Below are 21,726 nucleotides of genomic sequence, written 5' to 3' on the forward strand. Positions count from 1 at the left end.
GTCAACGCACGATAATTCTGAACTTCGGCCAAGTGTGAGCAAGACACAACCCTGCTCACTAGGTCGGCAGTGGTGAAGACCACTACAAGACCAGAGAGAAGGGTAACGTCTTGGGGGGATAAAAGGAAGAGGCGAGGACTCCAGCTACACCCAGTGATCCTGGAAAGGAAGAGGCAAATGGACATCTAGATGCAGCAGAACGCCCAATAATCTAATTCTCAACTGAAAGGTATACAATTCGTGCTGAAGCGATGAAACAAAAGAGTATCATTTCATGGACACATAGGCTAACGGACATACACATCTCCTTGGGTCTGCTTTCTGTTAAGATCTGATGCCAATGTTATATGGAGAGTATATAAATTCTTTTGTGTAAAGATAGGAAAAATATACAGTCATGTACATCATGGAACAACTCTCTTAAAATCCAGCAAGACTTCATTTACTCACCTGATATTTTTTAAAATCAGTTTCTAATTCAAACAAAACCATAGAGCTTAAATATAGGTACAATTGATGTGACTTAGAAAAATAATTCTGGTACATTAAGTTTGCTCTTTGGCAATGCTAGTAAAAGAAATCATTACAGGTATTCTTAAGGGCCACAATTGTTCAGACAAACCACCAAAGGCCAAAAAACATTCATGGAACCTTCTGACAGGTTTTTTTTTTTTACCATTAAGAAAGGAATGCTGCATGGCATTAAAAGGTGTTATCCTCTCTGCTCTGGTTTGCACTTCATCATTCTGCAGGTCAAAGTAAATTTAAGTTTAGTTTCATTTAAAAATCCTTAATTGACCACAGATTTATCAGAACTCCCTCAGCTTCATAGGATTGAGTGTTTCTGATCTCAACAATGTTCATTATTGGTATAAACCCTAGGTAAATAAAACCTGGATTCTTCACAAGAGAAACTGTGGTAGGCCATAAATGAGGTGCCTTCCAGTCATACCAGAGAGTTACATCTATCTGAAAGCCTTAAACTTTCTTTTCCCTTGAAATGAAAGAAATCTGGACTCCAAAACCAGCTGAGGGGGAAAATCACGAGTACAAGATCCTTAACACCTAATCCCCTATGGGGATTAGGTTTTGTATGGGCAAGTGTAAAGGACAACTGTTCAGCTCTTTTGGGTGGAAAGAATGGAACAGGGTTAGGACATTTTTAAAAGCTTTTTATTAGGTTTCAATTGGAACATTATTCTACAGGTCATGTGCTTTGCATTATTCTGTCAAACTTCACATATCTCTCATATCAGCTATGCTCCTCAGTTGTACTGAATATAGAATGCTAACATCTCTGACAGATAAAGTTTACACGGCAACCAGGTGGACAATCAGACATAGTTTGAAGCTACACTGGTTTGCAGATTTAATGAATGTAACCGAAGAAGTTACAATTCATAGACCCATGGAATTCGGTTACATTCATTAAATCTGCAAACCAGTGTAGCTTCAAACTATGTCTGATCTCTGACAGAGATAACCAAGGTATAACATGTACAGCTGCTAGTAACTAAATGAAAAAGTTGATAATTCAAAAGCAAAATGTTCATTAAATACTTACAGTAAAAAAATTATGTTGTTCAAGCGTAATCTCTCTTTCATCTTGAGGTAATTCCTTCTTGATTTGCTGGAAATGCATACAATCCTGAGGGAAAAACAAAGTTTAAAACTAATTAAGTCAATATACATTTTCTCCATACTTATCACTATAAACTTCCTAAGGTGCTGACATGGAGAATTTGTATAAAAATCAAGAGCTTCTTCAGTTGTCAATCATTTCCTTTATTCATGGGACCTAAATGTATAATTCAGGGGTGATATTATGAGGAGAAATTAGATCCTGGTCACTCTTAGGAGTCAAAGGGTTAACTGGCTAAATGTAAGCCACAGTTACAGCTGTTTCAAATGGAGTCAGTAATTCCAACACATATCCTAAATATTTGTAGCTACCTTTTTTTGCAAGCACATGGTACAGACTGGTTCATGCAATTCATGTCCGGGAGCTGGGTGTCCTGTGTACATGTACCATAGTACATAAGAAAAGCTCCACATGTCACAAGCAAACAAACATTTCTGCAAAAATGTATCAAAGAAAGTCATTTGTGAGGTGGTCCAAAAGGGTTGGTGTAACCTTTTTTAATATTGCCATATCCCTGTTTAATTTCTGGAGATCTGTTCTTAAGTACTCTGGACAACTCACCGACATACTATTTTCAGTTGTACCATGAGGAACTAGTCTGTTCCACATTTGCACCTCAGGAGATTGGTAACCAGGGCTCTGAAGAGGCTGAGAAGGCTGAAGAATATAAAACAGATACTAACGTTGCACAATTATCAGTATTTTTTCATATATTTGATGAATTTTTTCATGACACTATAATGGTACCAAAACATGTTCTCTTCAATTCAATACATTTAAAAAGCACTGAAACCTTTGACTCTCAAAATCTCAATCAGTAGTGATTCTCTTATTCTCTTTCCTAAAATTTGTATGGTTTTAGTTTGGAGAATTCAGTATTGGATCTACCAATAATCTCCTAGTTGATATTTCCTATATTGTTGTAAAGATAAATTTTTTCTTGGTCACTCATGGGAGTTAAAGGGCTAAGATAGCTGACTGTCAGCCTTATTTTCAAAAATCTCTAGTGACCAACAATATTCACCATGACATTTGAAGTGTTAAGACATTCTTCAAGGTCTCACACATGGTGACTCATGGGGGTTAAAGGTTTCACAGATTTATCAAACATATTGCTAGCCATTTTAACCATCCTTACATCCTTCAAATTATGATGATTCCCCAACCCCAAAAGCATTTTCAAAACTTTGTACAGAAAATCACTGTAAGTGAAACAAACACAAGACTCACTTGAAGATGTCCTTCAAGGAAACTGAGTCCAAAATCCACCAGTTGAAAGATACCTCTATTTGGATTCCACATTATATTGGACATCTTTAGGTCACCATGAACAACTCTTTTGATGGCTAAAAAGCTCAAGGCTTTGACAACATCCTTAGAACATCTTCTCACAATAGAGATAGGAAGACCTTTGCCTGAGTACTTAAGCAAAATGTGATGAAGATGACAATCCAACTGCTCAAAAACCAAGTAGAAATTACCTCTATAAAGGAAGTAATCCAATAAATGCACTGAAAAGAAAACAAAATATGCACCATTAAATAAGCAAAAAAATCAAGGTGATGATTTTTAGACCTCCCCCATAATGGAGGGGCCTAATTGTTAGTGCTATACATGCTTGAAAGCAACTCACTCACTGATACCACTAGTCAACTTCCCGATATTTTTGGTCAATTTCCCAACATCAACTTGCTGTCAACTGTACTAGGTTTACATTTGCTGATTGTTCAGAGAAATCACTGGCCCAATAACTCTCACTGAATATAAGTCAGGATTTAAGTGACTGAGGACATTGGCAAAGTGACAAGTAAATCAGCAAGTTAAATACCTGAGGTGATGACTATGCTAATGTGTCAGAGAGTAGATTTTTGGCAAGTTGACATGTTGGCAGAGTGTCTGAGTACATTCAGTCAAACCATTAGCTCACAGTAACACTTGTACAATGGCCAGCCTCCCCACCCCCCTTAGAATTAAGTTGGTCAACTTTGATACAACAGTGAGTCACGACCAAACTTTTCACCTTTGTCAAAACCTGATGCGTATCACGAAAAAAAGTATGCCTTTTCGTTCTGACCTTAAGCTGAATGAGAGAGCTCTCTGGAAGAAACATCTGAATTCTGTGATCTTGGATTAGTTACTAGTAACAATTTGTCCTGGAATGCTCATGTTGATAAGATATCAAGCAAGGCTAACAAGATTCTTGGCCTTATTAAAAGGACATGCAAGGGTATGAAAGATGTTTAACACGTTAAGAAGGTTGTACTGTGCTTTGGTAAGGTCCCAATTGGAATACTGTACTATTGTCTGGTCACCCTTCACGGCTAGAAACATTAACAGATTGGAAAGGATTCAGCGAAGAGCCACCAAGTTTATTCTAAAAACTGATGATGATTACAACACTCGTAAAGAACAACTGAACCTGTTATCTCTAGAGGACAGACGCTTCTTTTTGATGTACTATTTTTTTATAGAGTTCTTAATGGGTATATTAATATAGAGATATATCCTCTTATATCCAATTTTTATTCGCATTCGGAAAGATACTCGTTGAGGGGTAAGGACGAACTTAAATTAAAAAAGAACTACGCGAGGACTAATACTTTTAAGTTTTGCTATTTTAATAGGATTGTCCACATGTGGAATGGGCTGCCACTATCGGTCCGTCAGGCTCCAAGTGTTTTCTTGTTTTTAAAAGGGGTGTAAGGGATTACTTGACTGCAAGATTTGATTGATTTTAGTTTGGATTTGTTTTTTTTTTGTTAAAGGTGGTCTGCCGTGCATGGGGATTTATCTCTTTTGCGGACCATCCTTATGGCACCTTTCCTTTTACTCTTTTGTATTATTATCTATTAATGTAAGTATGTAAGTAAGTTAAGTTATATGTGCCATTAAATTGTAATAAATAAATTGTAATAAATAAAATAAAACCTTTCTTGAATCATCTTTTTTCTAACTTTCCAGTTAACTCAGCATTGAAAACAGTTTCAAGTGCATATAAAAAATACTCACCAAAGTAATATACGTCGAGGGATTCACTTTCATGACATAAATACTGCAAAATCTTTATCTCGTTGAGAGCAGCTTGTTCAAATTGTGATCCTTCCTTGAGAACCTTGACAGCTCCTTTAACAGCTCTCTTACGCCCACTCTTATAGCAGAGGGTCCCAGCAGCCTCAAAAACCTCACTACATGTTCCCCTTCCAATACAGATACCAAGTTTCCATTCGTGCTCTGTAATCTTCAAAATTTCACCCTTCCTAGCATCCATGGAGGAGACCACCTTTCAAATTGGGAAAGAAAACGTGCAATTCGCCACACAACACTTTTCCGATAATCTCTGTAGGTGGACGTGACCAAATAAATATTCTTTAATTGAAATATTCTAACATGATCCACGGAAATCTACCCAGCGGTCGAAGACAAAATGTAGTAGCATGAATGCACTCGACGCATCTTTCAGACTTTTATTCAGTTTACCTGCTCACTGCAATAAATTCATTCCTTCCAGCAGATGGGCTTGCATTGTTGCTTTTATCTTCCCAACACATGTTCAAGAAAAAAACGAGCCTGGAGATCGGCTAATAATGTTCCGTTTCTGAAGCCACCATCTTTGTAAACAAATGATTGTTGGTGAGATGGGAGGGGTGGGTGCGTGGCTATGAAAGAAGTTCGAAAGGCGGAAAGATAAAATTCATGTTGTTCATGATGCGCCTTAAAGGCGACATAAAAATAAGTTAGGTTGTTCATGAAGTGTTCTCCTCTTAATTTTGCGTTTGCTGTTATCTCAAGCAAAATGTATAACTAGCAGGGACCCCCAGAAAAGGACGAGCTTTGGACTAATGGGACTGGGTAGAAAACAATTCTACGCCCGCGAATTCTGGCAGCGTTCTCAATCGTAGAGCACGCGTGTAAAACGTAAACACACATGGACTAGCATTTTTTTTTTTCGAATCAGAGATGTAACTTATGGTTTTTCTGGGGAAGTTAATGGCGTTTTTTTAAAGCAACATGGAAAATAGTTCGTGCAAACAAGAAATGGAGGATCCAGATTATCAGTCTGCCGGCAGTAATCAACGGGAACGAGAGCGAAGAATTCTGACCTCAAGACAGCGAGATGCAAAGGAACAAACTATTCAAAAGATCGATAAAATAATTCGACAGCAGTTCGCTCTGGAAATACATCTCAAAGAAAGAGAGATTGAAGTGATTGACGATAGAATCGGTCATGCTAAAGCCATGTTAGATAGGCTGAGAGCGTGCGTGCTGGCAAGGTATTACGGCTCATCCGAAAGCAGAGGAAACCAATCTAGAAATCGTTCTCATTTCAAGAATGAGGGATGTGATCGAAGAAAGTCTGGTAGGCATCTTGCAAAACGAGTCGACTTTCAAAGGATTCCAGACAACAGAAATCCCACTAAAGAAACGATCAGTTCAATGAGAAATGTTAAGTCAGAAGTAAGGGAGACTTTGGAAGTTAAGAAATCAGAGGCCTTTGAGACAACAACAAGTACTGATGATCAACTTGTTGGCAGTAGGAATCAAATTGTCGACGTTGTACTTCACACGAAACAAGAGAATTGTAGCACTACTCAAAATGGAACAATTGCATCTGGAGAACCCGCTCTCTTGAATCAGATCGTGAAGGAAGATCATTCTGATAAACCAAACCCCGAAACACGCAATGGAATCACTCAAAACTGTTTAGAGAGTAGTACAAGTCAAGAAAACCCACCAATTGCAACAGCAAGCGTTTCATATGCAACGCCCATGATTGTTGCTAGCGCTGGATCGCGATTTTATGTCAAAAAGCGAATCATTGTTGGGAACACATCAAAGTACATATCGTTAGACAGGCGGGAGGATAACGACAAATCGACCCACAAGTGGATGGTGGTGTATGTTCGAGGTCCACCCGAAGATCCGAACATTGATCGATTTGTAAAGAAGTGTGGTTCTTTCTTCACCCGAGTTATCGTCCGAACGACATAGTGGAAGTCAACAAGCCTCCTTTTCATTTGACCAGAAGAGGTTGGGGAGAATTTACAGTCCGTGTTCAGCTACATTTTGTTGACCCTAGGAACAAGAGAGTTGACATATTTCACGAACTTAAGTTAGACAGAACCTATACAGGACTTCAGACATTAGGCTCCGAAACTGTTGTGGACTTGGAGCTGGATCGTAGGACGATCAAAGATAATTATATACCAGCTTCTGTAGAAAGTGTTTCTGAAAATCTTCCCACTGTTTCTTCAAATGAGCATCAAGAGCATGGTGATGATGCAATTAGAAACACCGCGAGAGACCTTCAGAACAGTAGAAATCAGCTTCAACATGAAACGCTTCCGACAGTTAGAAAATTTTCGGACACATCAGGAATGTCATCACAATATCCTCAACTGAAAAAAGTGAAGTTGGAATCAGTCTCCGCGGGTTCATCAGCAATTTCTTCCGCAGTGTCATCACCCGTTAACAGTCAGCCATCATCGAGGTGTGGCAGCCCAGAGCTAATTTCCGGACAGAACCAGTTCACGGAAGAAGTTAAAGAACAGTTGAGGAAACTTTTGAAGAACACCCCTTGATTGATCCTGCAAGAAACGTCGTGAAGCACCATTATTGTGCTGCCACTTCGGAACAGTTTTTTGGTTGGAATATTGGTAAGAGAAGAGCCTGTGAGTGGCAGAGGGCAGCGGCTGTAAGGCGCCGTATATTAAGCTCGATGCCTTTATGTAAGCTCAGTATCAAAGATATCTTAGTCTGGTGCCGTCGGTTTGGTTACACGCCGTGTGACAAAGTGTCAGTGGAGGAAGTTTCTTTCTGTAATCTGTGCGGAAGCTGCCTTGGTGTTCAATCTGAGGTGCCCTCTGAAGTAGATGAAGGTCATAAATGCGAGGAACTGTGTTTCAATGGCCTCACGCTACCATCTACCCTTTTCCCTGAAGTGGAATTGAGAGAAAAATGTCTTCCTGACATACCACGACCTGACGACAACTCAGAAGACCTGGAAATCGATGTGGTCGGTGACATACCCAGAGAAAAGGCAACTAAGCCTCAAGATGGGAAACCAGTTGTGTATACCATTCCGTCAACTCTGGAACAGAATTGGATCCGTGAAACGTGTAGCGACATCGGTGTCAAGCTGAAGACTGTCCATACCGATGGAGTAAATGTGCAGGTTATTGAAAGCCTTCTTTTGACGGCCTGCAAAAGATTTGCTGAAGATCTATTACGTCAGTCATGGGCTTGTGCCGCTGACCAGACTACGTCTTACGGTCCTAGGCTTGTGACACCAAGTCACGTGTACAGAGCTGTCTGTTCTCTTCCTCACTGCGATTTCCTTACCAGTATGTATCTCGGAGAAGTTTTGCCAAAGGATGAAAAGTAAAATTTTGTTTTGGAGCTGAATTTTTGGTTTGGAAAATGACCGGAACAGTACTTTTTTTCCACGCATCTCACTTCTGAAACTTCTCACTTGCCTGTTCTTTGTAATAAAATCACCAAATTTCATTGCCAGTTGTGATGCTCTTAGCTGTCCTCTCTCGATTGTGTACATGTTAGAGAAATCCCAATTGATTGGCGAAGTTAATTCCGGATTGCTTTGGTTTTGCTTCACTTCGCAATGTGATCGGTCCCGAAAAACTTGCCAATAAGATTCAAAACTAGAACCAACCGCGAATTGGTCACGTGCATTTTCCCGCGCTTTGGGCGGTTTGTTTCTTTTTGGTTTGAGTCCTCTTTACCCTTGAGATATTCTCCTTTTTTATGATTGGCTCGTGTGATTGCTATGGTTTTGTTTTAACGGCATCCTGTAGCAATTCAGTCAATTGGTGGAGTTTACAGTTTGGATAGTTCTTTGTGTTAGCTTCTAGAGTTGTGTTAGTATTTTTACGTAGCCACGTCGCATTGCCCCAAAGGTGAACAAGTCTGGCCCAAAAGTGTCCTTCCTAAACCTTTTGACCCCTAAGAGTGACTAGCATTTAATTTCTCCCAACAGTATCACTCCTGAATCACACAATAAGGTCATGAGAAAAATAAATGATACTAACTAAAGAAGCTCTTGAATGTGAAAGAAATTCTCCTCGTCAGCACCTTAGGAAATATATAGAGAACACTATGGAGCCGCAGCATACATTCTTATGTTAGGGTGGGAAGGGTTGAGTATTTTGTCAATCTCCTTTAGCAAACAAAGATTCATACATTCTAATGTTAGGGTGGGAAGGGTTGAGTATTTTGTCAATCTTCTTCAGCAAATAAAGATTCGGGATAAGGGAGTTTGTAAGAACAGTGGTATTCTTCTTTCCTCGATGACCGAGCACAAATGGCCGAATTAATGTCGGTATTAGAGCAACTGCGCGCCTACCCCTCCCTTAAACCAATGTTAACCACAATGCAACTTGTTATCAGTTGACCGTTACTGAGTCAAAGGAGGGTAATTGCACAATTACGCAGATACTGACATTTACCATCTTTTTCAATCTATTTTCACAAAGGATTGGGAAGTTGGTCGAGAGGCTCTCTTTTATCAAAAAGCTTACCTTTTTAGCACAAGCCTGCCGCCTCTCCATTTCATTTCAAATTGAAATCATTGCAATTACTTTTTGTCATTTTTTTTTTTGGTTCATTTCACTGATTCGAGTCTGTTCATTCGCACCCAAATCATCATCATTTTTTATTAATTGTTTCTTAGAGCGTGCGGTGGTGCACGAAGTTTGTTTGGCTGTTGTATTCCAAACACAACGTCCCGCGATTTTATCTCACCCTTTGTCAATAAGTTAAATTATGCCCAACATGTGGTGCAAGTGCTATCAAAACTTGAGTTGGTGTTCCTTAGTTCTGATAACATTATGAGTCAAAGCAAGAGGTAACAACAATTAATAGAATCGATGGTATCACAGCCCCTGGATCTGAATTATATATCAGGGGTAAATCTGTTACACTACTTGCGTATTTGTAAGGATCACTTCAGGGAAAAAAGTCGACGATATCTGATTTTCATGATAACTATCTTTGAAATTAAAAAAAAGCTTACTGTTCATCATGATTCGACAAATGGACAAATAAACAATACTTTACGAGGAGCAAACGTGGGGTGGAATATTGGCTCACAAATGATTGAGGGGGAAAAACCCCTCGAGCGGTGAAAACGTCTAGAAGTCTTTTAAACAAGGATTTACAATTTTCTTGATGAAGTTGAACTATTTTGCGAGTTCGTCGCTGAAAATTAATAAAAGTAATCACTTGTCCATATCTCAAGATGGCTGAAACTTGTGAATAAAGAGCAATTGAAAAACACTTTTTAAAAAAGCAGATAAGCCCCCGGACAAACGCTTAACATTAAAAAACAAAACCCTGAATATGCCACAGCTTGTGGAGTTTTCTTTTCTTATCTCTGTGTTTCTATTTTCCCAGAGAAATGTCGGCAAAAGATTAAACTTTAATTACTAACATAAACGTTGCACGAGGATGAGAGCTTTTACAATGAAATAAAGTAAATACTGAGTTGTCCTCTTTTCATATGCAAGAGGCAATTTTCCAAACAATTCAAGAGAGCCAAGAAGTCATATTTTCCGTTTGCAAGTCACAGAAAAGGCTCATAACTATGACCTATAAAAGCAACACGTCACCACCCAAGTCAAGAAAAAAAATCATTAATTGAACTTGGATGAGAAATGTGAAATGTTTCTTTGCAGACTCGTTATTATGTCCTTGAGATGAATGCCTCTCTCAATTTTTGTGTTTACAAGGAGAGATGGATATCGTGACAAGGAAAACCATGTTCTCATTCCAGGATGATAAAAACTTACACGTCCCAGTCACTGTATTTGTGTCAGAAGTGATGCTTTTAAGACAAAAATCTTGTAGACACGACACAAATATTTCATATGGTTGTCTTTTTATTTCCTATAAAACGGTACTTGAGTAAACTGGTGTCAACTCATATGTTTGAAACTAGCAGGTCAATTACTTGAGTATAAAAACTGGTGTCAACTCATATGTTTGAAACTATTTACATGAAAGCTCTCATGTCAATTACATTGAAGCTCAAATGGAAGCGGGCTATAAACATTTTACTGAATGCACATTAAAGCTTTCTAGCAAATTTTATTTTTACAAAATCATATTTACATTATATACAACTTTTAAAGCGCTGAAGTACTTTTTTGACCACGATTTTTACTGATTTGCCCTCATTAACGGCCAACCAGTTAAAAACGAAAATTAATAATATTTCACGGCGGAAACTAGGTACAGTAAGGTTCCAAAATGTCCTCTGCTGCATGGATAGGTATCAAATATGATAATCCATTTTAAAAGTCAGTTTTAAGGCACTCAGTCCTACAACTTTTTATTTTCAGCGTAATTAAGAATGAGCTCTTCTTTTTGCTTCAGATAATCTTCAAGTATTGGGATGAGCACTAAGGAGATTGATGAACAAAGCCGTATGTTTGCTTTCAGTATGTTGAAGAAGACCGCCTAACAGTGATGTGGCGTTCTACAGTTTCCTTCGTAATTAAGTAGCATATTCCGAAAAAGCACAATTCTTAACTATGGAGTCGCGTTTTCTAATTTGCAAGAGTCTGGTGAATGTTCCATATGACTTGTCTCTTCAAGAAGACTTTGCTGTTTCTGGGCTGCTACTTTTGCAGCCTCGTGCAAAGGCCTATGCCGAGCAGATTTTTGATGAGCCCGCAATCCCGCAAGCTGCGAGTAAGCGAAGTGACACACATTGCACTTGTACGGTTTTCTCTCCGTGTGAAGCCTGGTGTGGTTCCGAAGGGTCGAAGATTGCGAGAAAGACTTCTTGCAGTACTTGCACTGAAACGGTTTCTCTAGGGTGTGAATGCGCATGTGCGAGCGCAAATTGCTTCGAGAGTTAAATCCTCGTCTGCAAAGCGTACACTTTAATCTGCCCGGTACGACGTTGCTTTTCACACGGTCTTGGCTGAACTTGTAAACTGAATCTCCTACATGAAAAACAAAAAAAGGAAAGAAAAAAAATCTGTCACTTCAATTTTTTCCTCAAGTGCAAACAAAGATATGTTTCTCTAGGATAAATATTCAAAGAAGATCTCCTGCAATTTAACGCACGGTTGGGCGCGATTTCCTGTTTTGATAATGACAATAGCTTAGAGGAAATGTGGAAAGTGGTTGGGGAGGTTCAATTCCAAGATAAACATTTCACGCTGTGTTATAAATCATGGCAAGCGCTTCGGAAAACAGCTTGAAGTCAAAACTAGAAAAAAAACGTTTTCTTCTTTACAATACAAAAGCCATAACAATAACCCTTCGTAAAGATAAATAGGGTGTTTGAAACACTGGAAAATAACTGAGGAAAAGACGCAGGTCGAACCTTTACAGCAAAACTATCCTTTTTCTCAGACGTAAAGAAACTAAAAAAATTTGTAGTTTCCTCACAGTCCTAAGAATTGAACAGGAAATACATCTACATTACTTCTAAGAACTGTTTAATTACCATTTCTCCCGGCAAAGTTTTGGTGAGATGTTGGGAAGTTTATTTCATACTTGACAAAGGTACTGGTGACATTTCCGAATTTCTATAAATTCCAAAGATTATAATTATAATACAGACGCTGAGGTTAGGCACAAAAACTCTCTTGCGTAAGTATTGCATGATTAATAAACCATTCAAATTAGAAAATCTCAGCAAGAAACATGAGGAGATTTTAGGTTAGTTAACAAATCTATACTTGGTAGGAGCCTCGAAGGGCCAAATGAAAACTTTCATTAAAGTTCAAGCAACGCTGGAATCTTGTTTTATTGAGTGTTTTAAACATGATGTTAAAATAAGTCGCATTTTAATAATGAAGAAATCGCCATCTGCGGCTTTGGCTGAGAAATATAACAGTGTAGTGAGAGAACGGCACGTGGTAAATATATTATGTTTTTCATCCGGTAAAAATCATCAAAATAACATGAGAATACCAACTTATTGTAAAAAGTGAAGAAATGCAAAACATATACGAGGTGGGGATAAAAATACTACTGAGATTCAGCTTGCCTAAAACTTAATTCATGATGATACTTTTGAGAAATTTTTGGTGAGATCTCCTGTTTGGTTGTAGTGGGTGAAAATTCATTCAATTCTCTCCCTTTCATTGGCAGAAAGAAGTGTAAATTGCCACGCTTTTCGTTCTTCTGTTCATCTATTGTACTATTCTAGCTTCAAACACGATGCTTAACGTGCGATGCTTTGGAGTGAGAGAGATTTCCTTCGCCCCGAAGCGAAATTGTGTTTCTTCTTCATCGTTAATGCAGGGCGTGGTTATTTCAAACTTGGATTCGACATTGGCATTAGAGCACGTAAACTTAAAATTCATATACAGCTCATATTCCATGACCCAGGGGGCAAATAAGTGATTTTTGATTAACGCAAAAGCCTCAGCGTGGAAAAAAATGACATTGTTGATTCATGATATGTGATACGTGCATTCATCATAAACGCTTCTTTACATTATGGGAGAAGAAATAAAAGAGAAAAAATAAAGCTGTTTTCAAAACCAGGTGACGAACCCAATAAAAACCAATTTAAAACTCCTAATTACCTGTGGTTCCGACCCACCACATTTATTTCGAAACTCAAGAAATGCTGATGTAATTAGAAATCACATCTACGCAGCAAGAAATAATAATCAGCAGACACACTCCTAAGTGAGTGCCGCTAAATCTTGCGTTAAATGAAATAAGTAAAAGTTGCCAAGTGCATTGTGCCATTGTTGGTGTACTTTAAAGTTTTCGCAAAATACTGACTAAATTAAAACTAGATTAAACAGAAAAAAACACCCCGAGAAATTAAAAAAGGACCCGATTACTAAATCTTGACGCATTTTGCGTGATTTGTTACAGTAAACGAGGGAACTAAAATGAATGCGCAGTTCCACAATGGTGAATAAAAAAGAAAAAAACGCAAATTGCTCAAGGGTAAAAAAAATGAAAATATTGGCTTCACAATGCCCTTTCCATCACCTTCAGTTTTTTCGAGTAGTAAGCCATTCAAGCGAGATAGAATTTCAACAAAACTAGTGTGATGTTATCAGAATACAAAGGAACCGATTTACAGATATCACCAAAATCACCTGTTCCTCTTTCATTAGCGCCAGAGACAAGAAAAGAGAAAAGAAAACGTTGGCTCGAACGAAGCGTAATTAACATTGCTTGTCAGTGTTTACGATTCGCTGTTTTTACCTTTCGTCCTTAAAAAATCTGTCTGTGTGTTTTAAGTTTGCAGCAATCGATAAAATACGGTGAACTTTATTAGAAAAGTAAAACACTTCATAAAAAAATCTACAAACTCAGGCGACGACCAGGCGAAAGGTCTTTTTTTAATACTATATATGCCCCTCCTTTCTGTTTGCTAAAGCTTTTTATTAAACCACTTCGTTTAAATAAACTTCCCTTTAATTGAACACTTTTAAACATGCCGAATTGGAACCGTTTACAAATCATTACAGTTAATCCATTATTAATTTTACCCAAGCGTCCTAATTGATTTTTCTTGAAAGCCTGCTAAATTAATCGAAATCCAGCTGTCTCAATTTCAGCATACTGTTTTCACTCCCAGATCAGCAGTAATACAATCTATTTTCGATTCTCTTTAAAATAAACTGCATGAGCAAATTTACTTTGGCTATCGGGGTAAAGAAAATTTTTCTGTCTGATGGTGGCGTGTACTCTGAATCAGTGGGTAGACCCAATTTTCGAGTTTTAAAAATCGCTTTGGGCTACATCGGGAAAAAAATCAGTAATAACAACTAAGTTTCCCGCAGTAATGTTTACAAGATAGAAGTTTCGAAATTTTGTTTCCGGAAGGAAAATATGCGCAGTTGGAAGGGCACAAGTGGGGGTTATGAAGCTGTAATTTGCACTTTTCCATTAGATGTACATCAGAGAGCATCAAGGAGATGATGTTAGCTCGAGGCTTAACTCCCGAATAATTACTATATTTATCTCGACCAGTAATCAGTTTTGTGGGTACTAAGCCATCTAAGGCAATGATTAAGCGGAAAAGGGAACGCGCAATTTGCTGGTAAACATCGAAATTTATAAAAGATAATCGAGCCCTTTTTTAAAATTAATTCCACTTTTCCTGTGGATTCCTTCGACAGACTTAAACAAGTTTTAGCATTGTTCTCTCCTGACGCCTCAGCCTAGCCGGTCTTCTTTTAATTGAACGTCTCCAAAATAGCTACACCCCATAGATAGGCTCATTATAAAAAGCGCTGGGCGCCAACGACCTTGCTTCGTAATTTGTAAATGATAATATCTGTCTTAAGAAAGGCTGAATACCAAACACTGAGCCGAAGTTTTATCACCCACCACCCTGTTTTAATATTTATTGGATTGATTAACTCCGGATCCACACGTTTGGAAATGCAAATTTCACAACACTCACCCCTTTCCTTGAGTATAAAAGATAGCTGTTAAATCCGAGCGCAGTTTGTTTTAGTCGCATATTTCTGGTTTAAAAGGGATTAGTAGATCGATGCGACGACTGAACACGAGATGTTATGAATTCTCTTCTTTGCTTGTCACAAATGTAATTCTCAGCGTCGTTAGCAGTAGAAACACACAACACTCCAACGAAACATCTCAAACAACAGTATACTAATGTAGATAATAAACTTGCACAAACCGTGATGAAGAATTGAATTCAGTTCCGGTGAAAAAAATAACAAACTCGATGGCACAGCAAGGTTTTTTACTGCCAGTATAAACATACATACATCATGATTTACTTTATGTTATTATACCCCGTAAATATTCAAAGTATTCCTCGACAAAAAATTTTGGAATCAAAACATTTATTGCTGGCAGTAAATATAATTTTTTAAAGCCTTTTCATAGAAGTATTTGAAAAAAATGAAAAAATAAGAAGATTTGTTTGTGCAGTTCCTGTATTTTGTTAAGTCGGCTTGTAAATTTAACAAATTCATCGCGGCTAAAAATATTAAAACTTACATTTTTATTCCATTTTATAAAGCACTTTTGCAGGTGTTGACAACTCCTATGCGCATTGGAATTGAAACGAAAGTCTTTTTTTTTTTTTTTTTTTTCTTTTTCGAACACTGGAGTATTTTGCAACGAAGGTACAAGTCGGCGAAATGCAAACACTTTTGAGACACGGTGTACATATGAAAACTTTGAGTAACTTAAACTGTTGATTTTTGGTGAAGGAGAAGAGGGTAAAACAGGAAGCATGATTTTCAATCAGAATACTACAAATTTCAAAGAAGAAGAGGTCGAGGTATTATTTTCAAGTCTTGAAGCAAAACACTGTGTGTTAGTGTGTGTAATGTAGGCTGTACATCACCTTGGTCGAACTGATTTCCGATGCGGCACAATAAAGAGACAATGTACTTTTGAATCTTTTCTTACAAGTGCAACTCACGTTTCAAATTTGCGTGAGATGTCGTGGTTTCTGCTCGACAAGCAATATCATGTTATAAGCTGCTCAGTGCTAAGTTTACGCGAGCAAGAGTTAATTCCAGACTCAGTACTAACCGTGTAGCTGAGAAGGTTCTGGTTCTTCTTCTTCCTCCTCAGGTCCTCTCCTTTTTCTTCGCACGAAGTCGTTCACCGGCGCAATTCCCGGGATCCCGAGGAATTGAACGTAAGTGCCGCCATACCAAACCAGCAGTTCCTGATCTGGAGGGATGTCTTTGACCGCGCGGTAATAAATATTACCACCGTATTGAAACACGTCTAAGTTCTGTTCTTGTTCGTTCCTAGCGCAGTTCACAAAGCCCATCCAATTACGCGGATTTTCGTCTTTCGCGTCGGAAAGTGACTAACCGTTCCGTCTTCATTAAGAACCTGTTTTGAAGCAGATTTCAAACAACACCATTCACTTAGGTTCGTATTTTTAAAAGCGATATGTTCAAAGAAGAAATAAGTTTCATCGACTTTGTATGGTCAGAATATTCAAAACGTTTTCCAAATGATTCTTCACTAAGTAAAGGGCATTTCAATTCATTCATTCTTTACTCTTAGATCTTGGAAAAAAAACAATGAATGCGAGAAATTTGGTCGACTTTGGGAACGCAATATATTTATTGAGAGTTCGGGTTTGTTCTTAATTCAAAGAGGCTCTCGAGTGACTTGTGTACTGTACAAACAAAGACCAAATCACGGATAGATTACCAAATAAAATTTCAGAATTTATCGTTTTCGGAGTTAAATTCGTTTATTTCGAATACGACAGTCTAATGTTGAAAAATTTCCATGCCGCGGTGGGCATGTCTCAAAAGAAGAAAACAATCGAAAAGTGTTTTTTTTTTCATTTCTTTATGGTTTTTGCACTCTATGCTAACACTCTCTGCACAATTGTAATGTGTTTTTAACCTTATCTTAAACGATTTTTCCTCGGGCTTACTTGAATGACACAATATAGTTTTAAACCTCAGGCTAACATACAGCATCAGTTTGAATCACATGAAATGCTCTTTGTAAAAATGGGGACAGAGAAACTCTCTAATATTCACTGAATCAATAAAGAACACGACATTAGAAATTTTACATTGCGCCGAAACATGCTAATCTAAGTGATCAGTGAGAACTTAAAAACAAAAATTAGCATTTTATTTTCATAAAGGTGTTTAATATTTTGAATTCGCCAATCATAAATAGTGAGGATTTTGATCAAGGGAAAATTTAAAACTGAATAGAAGTAAAAACACAGCTATGCCTTAACTTATTTCAAGGACTTTATTATCGGATGCCCGCGGTTCTAAGGCTAAATATCTCACAGTGCGCTCAGATTTTGAACACGATAACGTTGAACCCGCATCATAACGAAATTTCAAACACGATAACACTCGAGCATCATAACGTTATTTACCAATGTCGAATAAGCCACTCACCTCCCACATGAGACTATTATCAACATCAGAGCTCAGCTCTTCGACTTTAACAATACGGCCTGTATAGGGTCCCATCTGTGTGCCCTCTTTGATCCAGCAGGTACTAAACACACCAAGTTGAACACCCGGAATGAGGATGGCGCAATAGTGACTTGCTCCGGAAGAGACACAAATGCCATATAGTAAGAGTCGTTCTCCACACAAAGTTGTTTAGTTTTGGCGTTGTCGTTGCTTAGAACCGGGACTAAAGCTGTAGATCCTACACGTTTAATGCTGCTCATGTACCCAGCGTCAGGATCTTGGAAATAAAAAGAACGAAAAAAATCATCGCGAGAAAAAAAATTCAGTTATCAGTTCTAGCGGCTTTTCTCTGCACTATGTACAATTGATTTTTGCAGTTGAGATAACTGGATTGCAGTCTAGACACCTAGTTTTCTAACTAAATGAGTAAAATGTGGAAGAATCATATCTGTTGGAAGTCAAAAGACTTAGTAAATTCCCAGCGGAAAGTTGGTTAAAATTTTACAAATTTGAAGAATTTGTTTAAAAAAAACGACATAAAAAGAAAAGAATTGAAAAGCATCAATTTCCCGAGCGGATGAAAGCCCAAACGCTATTCTCTCCTGTAGTTTTCAATCGCGACAAACAGAAGTCGTTTACAATCAATTATTTATAACGTTTTATTCACCGCTAGGAAAAAAATCTGAAAGGCAGGTTTGTAAAACTAGGTCAGAAAAACATCGATAAAATGAGTGAAACATTCTTAAAAGGATAACGTGCCAAAAATTACAGCGAAACGAGTTTGGTTTTATTCTCTTCCAGTAATGAATTTAGTTGTGGCGAGGTTTATTCATGCGACCTTCGCTTGTAGCACCTGCTTTGCGATCTCTACTAATCTTTATGATCTTGAATTAAAGTAAACCCAAGGAACGTGCTAAATACACTGTGATAAGCAGGTAAAAAAGGAGGGTTTATGCGTCGCATTAATCTCTAACGAATTGTTATGCTACAGGGGCCTTATCAGTCACAAACAATCGCCATTGATGGAACACACAGTGTGAAACACAAACCAGAGAAGTAAATTTGGACTTGATTGCGGAAGTGTAGATATGACTCGGAAGGATATATGCTTCGCGAATTTTCATTACTGAACACTTCTCCCATAATATTTTATTTGGGTAATTGGTAAAATTTCATTAAACAATGTAAAAAGTAAAGAGTGTCGAACAATACGGGGGGCTGACACACGCATTCTGAATTAACAGACCACGGAAGCTTTGTTTATATGACAACAAGCCAGTTTCACCGACTTTATTTCAAAGCTTGGTTACATTTTTATTAATTTCCCAAAAAAAGCCGCGCTTGTTTGTACTGTGGGCGAGGAGGATGATGCCCACGAGTCACGTGGCCTCCGCTTTTCGAGTTGTTGTAGAAAACGCACTTGCCCGTATTCATTGATTTCAGTTTGAGTTTGACTGTCCTGGTTGTATTGTTACTCCATCATGTTACTGTTCTTTGATATGCTAATCTTTCTCTAATGCTAACTAGAAGACATTAATTATATGATAAAAAATGTCCAAACATGTTAATTTCTCTCGAAAAGCAATTCGAAATTAGACTAGATTAAACATATTTCTTTTCCTCCCTTATATTCTATTATAGTTTCCGTCACGTCGCACTCAAGGATTTCAATGAGAGTACTTTTTTTTTTTTAAGGCGCCTACAATCACTTCCCGAGGGAGAATTGAGAGAGAATATTACCATAGATATCTGACCTCATTGCGATCTCCTGAAAAACATCAAGAGATAAGGAATGAACTTTGCACAAAGAGCTTAAAAGTCTGCGAAACTACACGTTTACAAAACTGGTACGAATTAAGTGCTTTTAGTTAAATTTCCGAGTTCGCATACATATTCATTTTAAGCGAATCCACCTGCTTAAAGCAAATTGGGTATTTAAACCTTATTATCGTCCAAAAATTACAATTGAAAGAAGGAAGCGCTTTTGCCTCCATTTCTGAAATTTTGTTTGCTGGTAGATCATACCTTAATGACCGTTTCACTAGACGGCCGGAAACTGCAGAGGGCGTTTTGAAAAACATTAAGTAAAACTGACGAAGTTGAGGATGAGATCAAGCGCGCGAATCTGAAGACTCTAGTGTTATTCCTCAAACTACCTGTACAGACGCTCGTTATGGACCTTGAGAGCAAGTACGAGTTACACGGCAGAATAAATACGATAAATCAAAATTTTCAATTCCCCGCGGTTGGTAGCAATGTTTTCCTTAACCGACAAAAATCTGAAAGCGAAAGAAACCTCACGCGATTTTGCAATTTACCGCACGGTATTTTCAGTAATTCGAAATCTTCGAGTTTCTAAGACTATTGAAAGCGAAATAGTCAGCGAAACATGTTACTTTACGAGAGAATGGACAAAAAAAGATCTGCGTTTAATAAACCCAAATTCTGCTCATTAAAATAAACCAGAGACTATAAACTTCCCTAAGTCGTTAAAATTTAATGGCATTCCTTAGTTAAATTCCAAAAGAATACGTAACACGAAACACTTCACAATCCCTTTGACCGTTTTTTTTCCTAAGCAATGAAACACGGGAAATAAAACGACAATGTTAAATTCCTGTAACTAAACACAGCGCTTAAAAGCGAGTAATTACATAATTTCTTATTGCTCAAAACTCTGGAGTGCCTGAAAGCACGCGAGGTAGTTTAATCTTCGCCGTGTTTCCCAATACATACTTTGTTTTTAAACTGAATATCATTCATTGTAATAAGGGAAAATTAAAATTTACCTTCATCAGAGTTGTAGTCCATTTTATCCAAAACGCCGGATTTAAAGGTAAGTTCTTTTTGGCCACCAAATACGTTGCACCACTTGCCGTACAGAACGCTTCTTAAGACCTCCTGACTTATATTTAGGGGACTGCTTGGTTTTTCCAAGAGTGGCGGCGCGACCCAACGGACATCTCGGCACGTATCCTTACCGCCGACTTGTCAGTGGCGATTTTCAATCTTTACGTATTCACTTACTTTCGGTTTATGGGATTTTAATAAACGTCAGGGCTTTATATGCTGGCTTATGTTTGCCGTTGACAATGATCAAGATGTGAACAATGGCTAAGCAAAACTAAATAAGTCTTTGTAATAAATCAAATATTTTTCATCATGCCCTTCACACCTCATTGAGCGCTGTGCTACTCGCGCTTATAATGAGCTGCCAGGGCAAAGAGCACCTGCCTTAGTTAGCTGTCAGGCATGCGCACCATGTTACCCCTTACGGAGACTTTAGCGGCTGATCAACAGGGTATCGAGAACAGACGGACGACTTGCATTTCCTATGAGTTTTTAATGCACTTTCGACAAAATTGGGGGAAAAGGTTTGTAGTTTGAGGAAACAGGAACGAGAGATTTTGATTAATGGGCGCCGCGACAGTGAGTTGTGTAGCAAAGTGCAGAATTAGCAGAGATTAAATCTTCATTTTCTTCTTCACCCGACATCCGGATGGTCAAATCTAGAGATGGGAAAAGAAGGAAATTTAGTTTCAAATAATAAATCAATGACACAGGTGTATGTTTTGGGTTTGTATCAAATTTGAATCGATTGGCCTCCAGGTTTTGCGCAGGGTTTAAGGGTTCGTTCAATGTAAGCAAAATCTCAAAACGTGATTTCTCCATAACACTTAATTTTAAACACCCAACCTACTGTTCTGATCTATTAATGCTAAAGAATTGTAAAACGGTTCTCCTGCAAAAATCAATTGTTTCATGCGTGGTGCTTTTAGGAATATTATCATTTTTTTTCATTGACTAGTTGATGCCGCAACCCGAAGGCAGATTTCACTAATTTTACTCCTTTAGATAAAGATTCCCGAATTAACATTGTAGGAATAGTAAGATGTAAACACGCTCGGTCCCAATTACGAATTAATGAACACAAAGAAGTTAGCGCCCAAATCAATCAACAGTGATTAGATAGGTTTATTTAATTAGTAGTATTCTAACATTTTCCAATAGAAACGAACCCTATTAGGACCACCAACTCTTTATTAAGAGAGCATGCAGTAAATGGTAATAAAAAAACAAATACGTGTTATTTTTCAGGTTTCGAATTTGGTTTCACATTAGTATGTTATCTAGTTAACTGTTGATGTACTCTGCGAGACGTCAATTCTAGCGTTCGGCACGGCGCGC

General features: G+C 38.0%; 3 protein-coding genes across 3 annotated transcripts; 1 reads left to right on the plus strand and 2 right to left on the minus strand.

Annotated features, from left to right (window-relative positions):
- Nucleotides 1-82: 82 nt before the first annotated feature.
- Nucleotides 83-5,257, minus strand: LOC136280276 (dual specificity tyrosine-phosphorylation-regulated kinase 4-like). Its single transcript, XM_066165271.1, has 8 exons — nucleotides 5,120-5,257; nucleotides 4,652-4,922; nucleotides 2,873-3,153; nucleotides 2,204-2,299; nucleotides 1,954-2,076; nucleotides 1,565-1,648; nucleotides 677-746; nucleotides 83-159 (listed from the first exon to the last, which is right to left on the minus strand). Exons 2-8 carry the CDS (start codon nucleotides 4,908-4,910, stop codon nucleotides 83-85), a joined length of 990 nt encoding a protein of 329 aa, XP_066021368.1. The 5' UTR covers nucleotides 4,911-4,922; nucleotides 5,120-5,257.
- Nucleotides 5,258-5,593: 336 nt separating this feature from the next.
- On the plus strand, nucleotides 5,594-8,101 carry LOC131785651 (YEATS domain-containing protein 2). The gene is given in 3 exon segments (XM_059102575.2): nucleotides 5,594-6,587; nucleotides 6,590-7,198; nucleotides 7,201-8,101. Coding segments are annotated over 3 exon segments (2,370 nt in total). The 5' UTR covers nucleotides 5,594-5,650; the 3' UTR covers nucleotides 8,025-8,101.
- A 2,620-nt stretch (nucleotides 8,102-10,721) lies between these two features.
- LOC131785650 (PR domain zinc finger protein 12) lies at nucleotides 10,722-20,721 on the minus strand. Its single transcript, XM_059102574.2, is given in 6 exon segments — nucleotides 10,722-11,604; nucleotides 16,160-16,438; nucleotides 16,441-16,471; nucleotides 17,518-17,651; nucleotides 17,654-17,815; nucleotides 20,328-20,721. Coding segments are annotated over 6 exon segments (1,047 nt in total). The 5' UTR covers nucleotides 20,350-20,721; the 3' UTR covers nucleotides 10,722-11,185.
- Between the last annotated feature and the right edge of the window lie 1,005 nt (nucleotides 20,722-21,726).

The sequence above is a fragment of the Pocillopora verrucosa genome, chromosome 4 (assembly GCF_036669915.1).
Source record: "Pocillopora verrucosa isolate sample1 chromosome 4, ASM3666991v2, whole genome shotgun sequence".
NCBI classification, from domain to species: domain Eukaryota; kingdom Metazoa; phylum Cnidaria; class Anthozoa; order Scleractinia; family Pocilloporidae; genus Pocillopora; species Pocillopora verrucosa.